Source organism: Triturus cristatus, chromosome 6, assembly GCF_964204655.1.
Source record: "Triturus cristatus chromosome 6, aTriCri1.1, whole genome shotgun sequence".
Classification (NCBI taxonomy): Eukaryota; Metazoa; Chordata; class Amphibia; order Caudata; family Salamandridae; genus Triturus; species Triturus cristatus.
The window spans coordinates 13,296,699-13,309,615 of NC_140589.1; the positions used below are offsets into that span (position 1 = coordinate 13,296,699).

The window sequence follows — 12,917 nt, forward strand, 5'->3', positions numbered from 1 at the left end:
TGTTGTACCTCTTTATGTCTTGCTCTCCGATAGTGTGATGTACAAACCCAGAGGACCCCTAAATAAAAGGGGAGGCAGTGAGGAGACGATGATCGAAGGGCCATTGTGTGATCATTATCAACAAGAACATAGATCAGGCCAGACTGGAGTTCTCCTGTGAGGAATGAAAATACCTTTAACAAATCAGACACATGCCTACGGGGTTCTTGGAGGCATGTAACTTCGTGGGGTACTGACTCTTTTGAGGACTTGAAGGCGTGTTAGTTGGAGGTATTGTGGGGTTGTAAGGGTCTGCACTGGTGGTTATGGGGACTTGGAGATGTGTAACTTGGAGGCAACACGGGGTTGCAAGAGTCTGCACTGGTGGTTTTTGTGACCTGGAGGCATGTAACTTGGAGGTATTGCGGGGCTGCAAGGGTCTCCACTGTTGGTTTTGGGAACTTGAATATGTGTATCTTGGAGGTATCGTGGATTGCAAGAGTCTGCTCTGGTGGTTTTGGGAATTTGAAGGCATGTAACTTGGAAGTATTGCAGCTTTGTAAAGGTCTGCACTGGTGTTTCTGGGGACTTGGAGGTGTGTAACTTTGAGGTATTGCGGGGTTTTAAGAGTCTGCACTGGCGGTTTTAGGGACTTGAAGGTGTGTAAGTTGGAGGTATCGCTGGGTTGTAAGGGTCTGCACTTGTGGTTTAGGGGACTTGGAGATGTGCATCTTCGAGCTACCATGAGGTAAACTCACTGGTGCCTTGGGACAAACATAATCTTGTGTTAGGTGGTGAGAAGTAAAAAATTGTGCTTTTAGAGTACTCGTGGAAATACACCAGTGGAAATTTGCAAATCCTGGGGGGGTGTTCGAATATTAGCGGTTAGAAAGGTCTGTATAACGTGAAGGTGTGCTACAGTTAGGAGGACGCGTACAATTGAGGAGGTTAATGCAATTATAAAACTAATAACTAGAGTTATGGCTCACATTACCCTTGTCTCTTAACTGAAACTACTTGTAATGTACCTTTTGACCTGGTTTTCTGTAACAAGACAGGGTTTTTTTGTCCTTTTAATTCAGCTCCCTGGAAATACAAATACTCCAACCGGACGGTTCAGGAGTGGTGCACGTGGAGTTGTTCATTATTCTGCCCTGATTATGGTGCCTTGTAGCTGACGGAGGAGAATAGTTGATCGAAGGGCTTAGAAAACAGTCTTTTTTGAGGATCTGTTGCCATAACTTTTTACAGCTGTGTATAGTCGGGCCTCGCCTATATATGTATATTCAGTCCCGCCAACCTTCAGACCCAGGACAACACAGCAAGCTTAGCTGTGAAGGACTTTGTATCTGTGTGAGAAGCGCAACACAAGCTGGGGTTACGTGTAAAGGAACAGACGGGGTTCGCAGTCCCCTAGCTGGTACCTTTAGATTACTCTGTATTTCTCTCCCAAGTCACTTTTAATCCGTTCTGGATATTGATACAAAGGTGCTTTTGTTAAAACTCTATTTCTAACTCACCTTGATGTATCCAGGTTTAAAGACCCCCCTCAAGTTACTTTTCTAGCACCTTGGCCTCTCTGGGATGACCAACACAACACCATTTTTAAATATGGGCCATAAATGTGCAGGCTCCCCTTACTAACACCGGTGTCTGTTGCCAGACGTTTGTGTAAATTTGCATCAATAGTTCAATGTTTTCAGTGGAAAAATCTGTTTTGTAAGTTATAAGTATAGCCGTGATCAACATGAAGGAAATCTGTGGGGTTGGACTGGGGCTGTTTCCACTCAGGTTACTGAAGTCAGCATAAACCTTTGTACACGGGGAAAGTGTTTGTGTTACAGTTTTTTCCATACTTGGATGTGACGTCACGGTCTTGACTTGCCTAAAGATACCTACTAACGCGCAGGTATGCCTAGGCTGTTTCTATAGAAGCGAGAGCTACCTTTAGGTACAGCGGCCTCCATAGTTTCATTTGTAACCTACCAGTGTGTCAGTCATGTTTGTGCTGTGTATGTTTTTAACAGGGCCAATGACTTGTGTAAGTACTGGTGAGTGTGCACACGTGTCTTGGGGGATGAGTGTGTTAGATCGGCTCTGCTATGGTTGCAGCTTCCCCGCTGCCGCTCGACTGTCTGCTGTATCGCACTATACTAGTCTGTAGCACCGCTGCTGGATGTTGGTGCTGTGGTTGGGCCCATAGTGGACTGCAGCTTCTGCGGTGTGCAGTGGCGGTTGGTAGAATTTAAGTGGTGAGGCTGAGGTCAAGTAATTAATTTTTTTGCATGTGAGTTACAGATTTTATAAACCTGCTTGCTGGGTTTAGACCACTTTTGTTTAAAAAAAAAAAAAAAAAGACAGTTTGGACGTATAGGTGGCTACGAAGCAGTTACACAACATAAGCTCACATTCCAGTCCTGAGGCCGCAACATTCATTTTTATTACAATGTGGATTTGCCCAGAATCGCACACGAAGTGGGCCAGATGCTGAGACTCTAACCTTGCTCCCAGTTTCTAAGTCTGTAGCTCTGACCAGTTATACTTTCAGTATGAATTAAGGGTGAGGGAAAGAAAGAGAGCATTAGACACAAAGGGGTGGGATTGTACAGATAAAAAATAAATCGATGGCAAGGGAAATGGTGAGAGGGAAGCTGCCCAGCCAATCCAAGCTCTGCTCTTATGCTGTAAATAATAATAAGCAGCATAATAGCAGTGTTAGGATTGGCTGGGGCTTGGAAGGACAACGCTCCAAACATACAGCCAATCTGACTTGCGCAGCTCAATTTCGGCCTCAGCTGCTCGTCACACTCACGTAGAGCTCTGTAGCCCCGCCCCATAAGATAACAAAACAGTGGAGGACGTACGGGACTAATTTACATTGCCAAATGAGCCTGATAGTGGCTTGCAGTGGTAGGGGGTCCCCACCCCTGTGCTCATATAAACGAACCGCCACATGTGCCACTGTGCATTTTGCTTGCACTCCAGTGTTTTCCAATGTGCTGAGTTAGAGCTGTATACTTGGCGTGAAGAGCACCCTTGTTATTGCACACTGACATGCCTTGATTTTTCTCCACAGGTTGACATGGGCCTTCCGGTGAAAGAGGGCTCCCTCAGAAGGAAGAAGGCAAGGTCTGGGGAGCAGACTCCATCCGCTCCGAATAGGGTACTAAAGAAGGGAACAGACAGAGAGCTTTCCCAGGTACCCAAGAGTGAAGTTCAAGAGCCAACAGATGACCGGCAAGTGGAGGTTGTGGAAGCGGGTGGGGAGAATGCCTTGGAACCAATCGCACCGAAGAGACGACTGCTGTCCAGAAAGAAGCCCCACGTGCACATTATCAAAAAGAAGATAGAAAATGACCCTGGAACCCACTCTCCGGGTGGTGACCCTGCCCTGCCAAATCTTCCTGACTCCAGACCCTCGAGCACTGGCCCCAGTGATGAGTGGGACAGCGAAGACAGTGAAAGCAGCACGGAGAGCAGCACAGAGACCACCACCTCCACCAGCAGCAGTAGTACGTACAGTGATGAAGACGATGGAGATAGTGATTCTTCTGTAGGCAGCACGGAGGAACCGCCTGCTCCTGCTGGTCCAGGCCAAACAGCACCAGATAATGCTATAAAGAAAGGTAACGAGGGCCAATAAACACTACCACCACAGTCTGCCTGTGCCGGTCTTCTGTCCGTGAGCATGTGTCCTACAGAGTTTAGTTATTCATAAGTCAGCCTATGCCAGTCCGTCTTCTGTAAAACGTCTGCCCACAGACGTTCAGCAACTGACCAAAGTCTGACTGTTCCAGTATTCAGTCACTGGGCATCTGTTTGCAGTTTACTAACTCCCCATGGCATGCTTGTATCAGCCTTCTGTCGAATGACTCTTCAGTTTACTAACACTACTGTCTTCCTCTGTTCTGTCCGCTGGCTCTTGACAATGCACTACAGTAACTCATCATGCCTGGTGGTGCTGCTCTTCTGCCAGAGGGTGTTCACCCATATTGTTTAGCACCTGCATGCCAGCCTTCTGGCGTATGCCAACAGAGCTTACTAACTTCAAATAATCTGCTTGTGGTATCCTTCTGTTTGCAGGCATTCGCCCACAGAGTTTAGTAACTCCACCAAGTTTACCTATGCCCGTCTTCTGTACAAATTGAAATAATGCAAAGATACAGAAGCCCTCCTAAGCGAAGTCCAACGAATCTAAGTGGACAAACTAGGGTATGTAGAACATCCAGTTCAGGGATTTATTAATGCGTAGTGAATTCAGTAAACCTTGTGAATGTCATCGAAGCTGCAGTCGACCCGTTTCGTCACGAGCTGTAAACAGTAAAGCTGCATCTCATATATTTTCTCATTTACTTAACCAGAGAAGGTATACTCACACTTGGATGCCTGAGTATTTCCCTCCAGTTATCGTCAGTCAAACTCATCACATCACCTTGCCAACGGGCCCATAGTCGGGGCAGTACACCCTGCATGAGCCTCATCAGCATCTCATACGTGAGGGAATTAGCCCTCAATATCCTATGGCCATCTTACAGTCGAGACTCTATAAAGGAATCCTCCATTGTTTCTTCCCCTCTTGGTATTCTTGCCTATATTGCGGACCGTAGTTGCAAATACTTAAAAACCTATGTGGCAGGCATTGCATTTTCCGCCCGGAAGTCTCCAAAGACACCATACCATTTGCATCCCATACATCCTCCAACGTGCAGGGGCCAATCATAGCCCATTGCCTACAGCCCATTGGTTCCATAATGGGACGCAGCCTCGTCTTTACCTAGAGGGGGGTTTGGAGAGTGAGTCCCTTTCCCCAGTCTACTTCTCTATTCCTCTTATGATACAGAGAGACTACACTTGTGGCGGTGGCCGGTAGTGCGTCCACCGGTAATTCGCCCCCTTACGGCACATGTAGGTACTCCTTCGACATATGCCCATTTATTTACTATTTGAATCTGTGCCGCTTCATAATACTGTCTAATGTATGACGTTACAACGCATACATTTACAAAGCATGCCTTTACAATGCAGTTTTTACATGACAACATCCTTTACAACGCATTCTTTTACATCGCATGCCATTACATCGCATTTTTAGGAACTACCTCATTCCATTACATCGAATTATACCATTACAACGCATACTATTACAAAGCATACCATTACATCGCATTTAAGGTAAGTGTTGGATAGTTTAGGGGTAAAAATTACTATTCTAACTCCAGTGAGTGCAACAGTTTGGTAGGTGTTGGATAGTGTAAGGTTACTATGCGTTGTAATGGTATGCGTTGTAATGACTTGCGATGTAATGCCTGCGTTGTAGTGACATGCATTGTAATGACATGCGATGTAAAGGATGTTGCGACATAATGACTGCGTTGTAAAGGTTGTTTCCCAATACTGTCCTGTAGAGCTATTCCACCCTTGTATACGCATCTCTGCAGAGTGGGAAGGGTTATTCGTGATGGACCATTGCGTGGAAGTCCTGCTTATAGTCCACCGTTATTGTCACTATCTCCTCACTACCTCTGATAGTTGAACCATTCAGGTTTTATGATTTCCCCAATATGATGTCTGTCCCTGCCTCTACTGTGAAGTCAGGCCTACTGTGTGTCCCGGCTTTGTTCCCCACCTTGTACAGCTGTTCCTGTTTGATCATGTATGCTCTTCCTATTTCATCTGTGACTAGTAGTCCATATTTCTCAGTCTTGAGATGAACGCACCAAAGTGGGACATCAGAAGGTATCTGTACACAGTCCGCTTCAAGGGCAAAGAGTTCCTCTTCTAGCTTCCCACAGGGTTGGGGCCACTCTTACCTTACCCCAATTTCACCCGCCATGATCGTCCCGCATATAGTGTCCTTATAAACCTCACAATGAGTAATTGCGTCCGTAGCGTCTGGAAGTTTCTCTAAAGTATAAGGCTGTTTCTTTATGAAGACTCTCCACATTTGTGAGTCACCATGTGGCCATTCTCTAGTCTGCTCTCCCTCGTAAAGTCGGTGCGGTTAGAGCTATGCACAGCAGCAACTGATTAGAGATCTTGCTTGCCTTGAAGTTTGCCTCAGTGAATCTGTGTAGCGTTGCTAGCGGCGTAAGGAAGTAATCTATCCTGAGATGGGAGTTCTGTGCCCCTAAGAAAAAGGAGTAACTCTTATTTGTCCTATGCATTGATTGACATACGTCTCCCAAACTCAAGGCAGTCACAAAGGTTCCTAGTTTCCCTGTTCAAGGGGTACCTTGTGTGTGTGTGTAACTGTTTCATCCATGTGTGTGTCCCATATTAAAGTTCCATCCCGCCAGTACTGTTGCAGCTGTGAGACCTAGTAGCAAGCTGCCCAAATGCACCAGCATCTCAATCCGTAATCCTGGTGGGATGTATACATTAACCAGACCAACTGCCCCTCCCACTTGCCCAGCAGCATAGTATAGCATCCCCTATCCTCAGAAGGAGCCTGGTTTACTTGAACTGTGACTGTTTTTTAAAATCCTGTTTTCAACTCTCTTGGACGCAGAGGGATACCCCAGGTGGCCCAACACCCCCTCCCCAGGAAACCACAATTAGACCCTCCTAAATGTTACCTGTGGAAACTCCACATCTGCAGCGTAGCACAAGAGGGCTTGTTTACCAGTGGCTACCCAGTCCGTTATCGTTCCATGTTAGTATTTTGAGTGAGTATACCTTACGGTTACTGTGTAGATCAGTGCCCGTGACAATAATCCCTCTGTCCTTTTACGATATAACCACTCCCCATGGTCTGTTAAGTCAGATAACATTTTAAACAGAAACATGCTCCCATGTCCTCCACCCTACCATACCATCTTGTGGTCTTCGAACTGGCCACTACCCCTACGCATGGTATGTCCTTCGCCCCAGAAAAGCAAAATCTTGAAATACCATGGCAAGTGTAGCTAACATATATGTGTCATTCTGGTAAGGGAGAGCTGCGGCTCAGCCCATGAGCAAGAGTACGGTTTCTGTTGGCTGGGTCGGGTAATCCCCATCGAAGCACGCCCACACCTGTCCGGGAAGGCAATCGATACCTCTCAACCTTTCATACCATCTCTTCAGATGGCATTGTGGTAAACTTTGGTGGGGCAGGAATCTCCTCTCTGCTGCCAACATTTGAGCATTCCTCATGGGAGTGGTCTGTTTCTTTCTCCAGAGTTTCCCATCTGTTGGTAGCGACCCAAGTGCAGGCCTTCTGAGTGTCCGTTACTAGTTTAGTTCTTTCAGATTTTGCCTGGGCCTGTGTCGGCACGGAATGTGGGCGCTGTTGCGCCATGCAGCATTTCCTGCATCTCAATGCCTACATTGCCGGTCCAGTTTGTGGCCTGGGCTGCCCACACCTTTCCAGCCAGACCTAGACCCCCGTGACCATAAAGAAGTGCGCTTCTCCCCCTGTCCACTATGCGGAGTTTCTCCAGGAAGAAGAGGGCATAGTGGATGTCAAGAGTTCTTAGGTGCCTCTTAACTCCTTGAAAGGCTTCCCATTGATGTATAGATGTGGTATAATCCGCATAGATATTGATGGTGGCATCCGCTACTGTCCGTGGTCAACTTATGCATGCCGTCTGTAGTATGGCATCCTGGTTTCAGATTTAGCAGCTTAGCCGCCATGGCCTGTGCAGGTGCACCCGGTATCAGAAGCCTTCTCTGCATCCTGTGAGCATGCTTTATTATAAACCGCTTTGAGGTTTTGCCTCTAGGACCGCCAATGAAAGCCACTCCTCCAGTAAGAGACTTGCAATGCCGCCTTCTACGTTCTCCAAAAGTCCCTCAATCCGGATGTTATTGCGGCGGGACCCGCCTTCCGCATCTTCCACCGTTTCTGCCAGCTTAGCAATATCCTTCTCCTGGGTTCTAATGTGGGTGGCAGTCTCCGTCACAGTAGGCCTTGCTTGTGCAGGTGTGGACTCTGCATTTGATACTATGTCTGCTAGTTTTGTATAATCTGCCCTAAAGAGGTTTACTTCCTGACCCTGTAGTCAGTTTGATTCCTTTGGCAGGGCTACAGTTCTAAATGCCTCCGCAGGAAAGGGGGTGGGGGGAGTGATGGGAGTCCCCGCCGAGGGCCACCACAGATGGGTATCACCAGCCGTCACACTGGAAAACCACTATGACCGGTTGCCCCATGCATCTCCCTGCACTGTATCCCGGCACGAGCACCCTCCATGACCCCCTGTGACGTCATAAGGAGCCTTACAACACCTACATTTCCCCCAGGGGAAGCCCTCATCATGGCCCGGCAGAGCAGCCGCCCTTTCCCTTGTGGGTGTCCTTGGAACGTTCCCCATACAGGGCAGTCGGGGGGGAGAGGGGGAGAAAAAATACTATATCGAGGGCCCTCTGCACAGGGGTTTGTTTAGCGCTCCCGGATGAGCACAGCTTTCCAAGATGGCAGGCGCTGTTCTCTCCGCGGCCCCTGCGCTCTCCGTATGTCTTGTGGCTGGCCCTCCTGGCCATTTTCAGAGCCGACCCCGCAGCAGGATGGGCCCCTGGTCCTAGACCCCCTGTGCGGTAGGAGTCCGAGGACTCTGGGGTGGACAGGATGATCAACTCGTGGGCAGCGGCAACGGAGCTCACCACTCTGGCAGCCATCTCCAGGCCACGCCCTAACCTACATCTTTAAAGTGCACTGCCAATAGTACCATGGCACTAACATGAACAAAACTGTGCACTACATGTACAAGTGAAAATATATAAGCAGCTGTCCTAGTCTTTTTTCACTGTTCATACCAATTCCCTACTAACACAAAAGCAGAGAGTTCCAAAGTGTGGCCTGACCTCTGAGAAGGCAGGGTATCCCATGCTGCTGGTTTTTAGGTCTCGCCTGCCTTGCATCTTCCCCCTCCCATCCCCGTCCGTGCTGCTGCTTCCCCTCCCACACTCTGGTCCATATTACTTCTTTAACTGTCTGTATTGCTGCTTGATCCCCCCCCCCCAAGCCCCCAGCCCCCCCCACTGCTCCCCCACCCTGGTCAGTGTAGCTTCTTCACGTCTGCATGGCTTATCCTCTCCATTTAATTTTTACCATCCTCCCGCCCCTTCCACCCCCCCACACAATTGGCTCGGTCAATAGGTCACCCATAGGGGAGACCTATTCGCTTTTTCAATGCTTTTTGGAAACAAACTGCAAAAGCACCAGATTGCAGACCTCTGAGCCTTTCTGAGGGCATGCTTCCTGAGCCTTGACACCTTGTTTCTGTCGTGAGCTCTGGTGGTCACAGCATTAAATTCCCCGGTCTCTATTGGCAACCAGTAAGTTCCACTTATCACGGCCATCAGTAGTGGATCCGCAGAGTTCCGCATGAGAAGCAGCTGGTTCAGCCTACCTCAGAGTGCCAAGGATAATCCTGTTACCATCATCACACTTTGACGCAGTGAGGCTTCATGGTAAAGTGCACCACGAGAGAGGTGGCCTGGGGCCCAGAGTGGGCCCCAAGTTACAGACCGACATGGCCAGAATGAGTTCAGCCTCATTGACTCTGGCCAGATAACATTTGGTCACACTGGCAGGAACTGTTGAAGTCTTCATAATTATTAGTTTAGTTCCATATAATCAGGCATGAAAACACACAAAAAATATATAAAAAACAGTAAATTACTTGGGTATAATCCATAAACATCAACATTATAGGGACTCGTAATGTTTGAAAAGCGGAGGTAGTGCAAAAGTTATTTACAGCAATGAATAACAACCCTGTTGCAAACAGACTAAATAATATAGTCATGCCTGATGCTTACTATGTCCAACAAAAATAAAATACTCAAAATTATACATCTCAAGAAGGCGTCAGAATATTGCAGTGTCAAGTATCACAGACACCGCGATGGGATCACGGGCTTCCTGTAGACCGCAACCAACACAGAGTTCATTCTTCTCTCCCCGCTAATTGCTGTTCTAGTGACTGTTCCGAAAGTAGCTGCAGAACTGCTAGATAAAAGGTTTATCTAAATTCAAGAAAGCTTGTGTACTCTGATCTAGATAAATCGGCAGAGAGTAGGGGAAATGCGTTCTTTGGGTCAATAAAACTTTCTGAAAAAATGAACATGCAAATCTATGCAAAGTCTCAGTCAGAAGGGTGGGCGTGAGGTGGAGGATGTCTTAGACACCCTGGTTTTGGAAAAGCTGGGGCGGTCGGGCTGCAAGACCTGTTCTAAATCATATCACTTAGACTTGGCGGCCATCTCCGATGGGGTTCCATGTCAAAAGAGGTCTTTATAGGAGTACATGCTTTACCAATCGTCTGTTCAGGTTCAGTTGTCTCCCTCTTGAGTTAACCAAAGTATTCAAGTGCTTTTTACTTGACACAGAAACCGAGGTACTCCCTCCAAACCTGCCTTACAGCCCAAGGAATCCCCGCAACTGAGCATTGTTCTGATCCAAGACCTCGCCCAGGTTTTGCTTTGAGTGCAGGAGAAGTGTTAGACCTCCCCGATACGAACACGGACACCATTCGATCCTGTCTGGGACAGGAGGAGGTTCAGGCTCCTCTCGGGACCTGAAACTCGAGGTAGAGGAAAGGCGGTCCAAGCAGCCTTTGACTTACCTTGTGGTCTTCAACCCCCTCCTACCCCAAGTAACCTGCCCCGTGGCTCACCTGGCGGACCGTTTTAGTACGGTGAACCCTCAGCACAGAGGGGACATGAGCGCCACATTCTCTTCTAACAATGGTGATTATCCAGTAACCTTGGCCGGTTTGCCATTTAATGATTTAATTAAAGGCCTCCAATTTCTCACTGAAGATTATGTTGAGATAAGCAAGCAATTTTCTTTTTCTGATCTAACTTCTACACGGAAAGTCCTGATTGTAGTTTGTCGGTCCTATGAACATCATTTTTGATTTTTATTAAGTACTTCGTCCGAGTAAAATTCTTCAAAAAGACCATGTGCCTCGGTACGAGCCTCTCCCCGACATTATTGACATTTAATAAAACTTGAGACGGTCTCCCCTAGCAGGATAGGAGTGAACATTGGGCGGATCCTCATCGAAGCCATTGATCTACAGATGGAATAGACCGGGGATCCTAATACACCCCTGGATAAAGCCCTCAGCTGCCCTACCTGTTTCACTTGCACCTGCCAGAAGGCTGATGTCTCTCAAGAGCCTGTTTTAAGATGATGGACCATTTTGGGGCAAGTCCATTGGAGACGTCATCCCCCAATATTTTCGACCTTCTCCCAGATAATCTACAGACATCTGATCCATGACAGCCAGATGGAGGGCCCGCTCTAATGTTAAATACTTGGCATTAAACACAGGTTTAAACATGTTTCAAAGACGCCCACCTTTTCCTGAGAACTATCCTGCATGTCCGCAGCAACACTGTTTTCTGAGGTCCAGCTTTGTCTGTGTAACACCATCCCCCAAAAGTTTTTTTTAATCAAACGTTTAGTCAATCCACCATTACAATCCAAGCCGAGGTTGCGAGTGTTCCGGCAGTGTCAGGCCGGGTGATCATTGTAGTTCGAATAGGACCAGGTTCACAATTGTGGATCCTGATGGAACCAGGCTTTAATTCTCCTGAAATTCTCCCCTCCCCCCAACTCTGTACAGCTATTGTCTGTAATTTCCCCGTGAGTTCCAAATCATCTGTTCTCATTTTTGGGGGCAGTCTCAGCTCTTATAGACAGCTCTCTCTGCCTGTTGACACCAGTCTAGATCCAGTTTCCAGTTTTCGTTTCTCTGTGGGTCCTTCACCCCCCATGCCTTCGCTATGTTTCATTTCACTACTTCCGAATCTAGCAGGAGCCACATTTTGGTGTGTGTGGGCCACTTGACTTCCCCTGTTACGCCGAGCAAGTGCCACTGCGCATCCGCCTGTATTGGAAGACCCGTCACCTCAAACCTAACCCTAACCACTCAGCCCAGTGTCGCTGAATTATAGGACCTCTCCGGATAATGTGAAAGAACGTGCTGGTCTCCCCACACCCCCGGCACACCGGTCCGAGTCCCATCAACCCAATCTATTTTGGAGCGTCCTGGGGGTATACGACCTATGTAGGAGTCTTGAGTTTGATCAGTCTAAACTGCGTTCATATAGTGATTTCCCTGGGGCTCTGCATGGTTGCAGACCAGTCGTCGCCTTCTAATGACCCCAAGTCCGTCTCCCGTGCCCGCTTCAGTGGGCCCAGCGGGTCCGAAAGATTATTCATTAGCTTTCGGTATGCGAGTGAAACCGCCTCGTCATTCATGGGGTCTAGTAGTAACCAGTCCTCCATTGGGGTGTAATCGGGCAGTGATTCCGCTTCTGGCACATGGCACCTCAGGGCGTGCCTCAGTTGTAGGTAGCGAAACCGCTTCCCCTCAGCCATTTGGTATTCTACCAGCAGCTCTTCAAAAGTAACCATGGTCCCGCTTCGCCAGACCTCCCCAAGGCAATCTATCGCAAGGATCTTCATCTGTGAAAGCCCTGCAGGCGCCCTGCTTTGTCCAGCACATCACTTCCCAAAGTGGAGTTTGTTGTGGTAATTTAGACTCCCACCCCAGTGACTTTGTAGCTGTGTGCCATGCTCGTACCACTGTCTGTGTGTGCATAGGTAGAAATGTTTCCGCCCCCTGCGGTACAGCGCTGTAGGGTACCCTTCATCCCCTATTGCGTGGCGATCGATCCTATATGCCGGCTCAGCCATTAACATTAATAAGCTGGGACGCCGGATAGTAGTTCCTAATGTCTGGGATCGCCAGTCCACCCTCATAGACCCCTCACTGTAGTTTGCACAGCGATATATGTGATTTACCACCCTCCCACAGCAAGTTGCGCTGCTGTCCTTTGATTGCCCAGAAGAAGGCATCTGCGATCTGATACGGGTGTTCTGGAGAGCATATAAGAGACTGGGGAGGGCCATCATTTTAAACAAGACTGCTCTACCCATTAGGGAGGTCGGTAACCGCCGCCAGTGTGCCACGTCTCCGCTCAGTCCTGCCAATTGGGTATGT

The 12,917-nt window shown here is 48.1% G+C and overlaps 1 protein-coding gene across 5 annotated transcripts in view; it reads left to right on the forward strand.

Annotated features, from left to right (window-relative positions):
* Positions 1-12,917, forward strand: part of RRP36 (ribosomal RNA processing 36) — a 114,384-nt gene that overhangs the window by 35,693 nt on the left and 65,774 nt on the right. For all 5 annotated transcript variants that reach the window (XM_085610124.1, XM_085610127.1, XM_085610125.1 and 2 more), the window contains exon 2: positions 3,056-3,605. In XM_085610124.1, coding sequence (XP_085466250.1) covers positions 3,062-3,605 — 544 coding nt within the window. In that variant the 5' untranslated portion in view covers positions 3,056-3,061. The remainder of the gene's footprint in view (positions 1-3,055; positions 3,606-12,917) is intronic.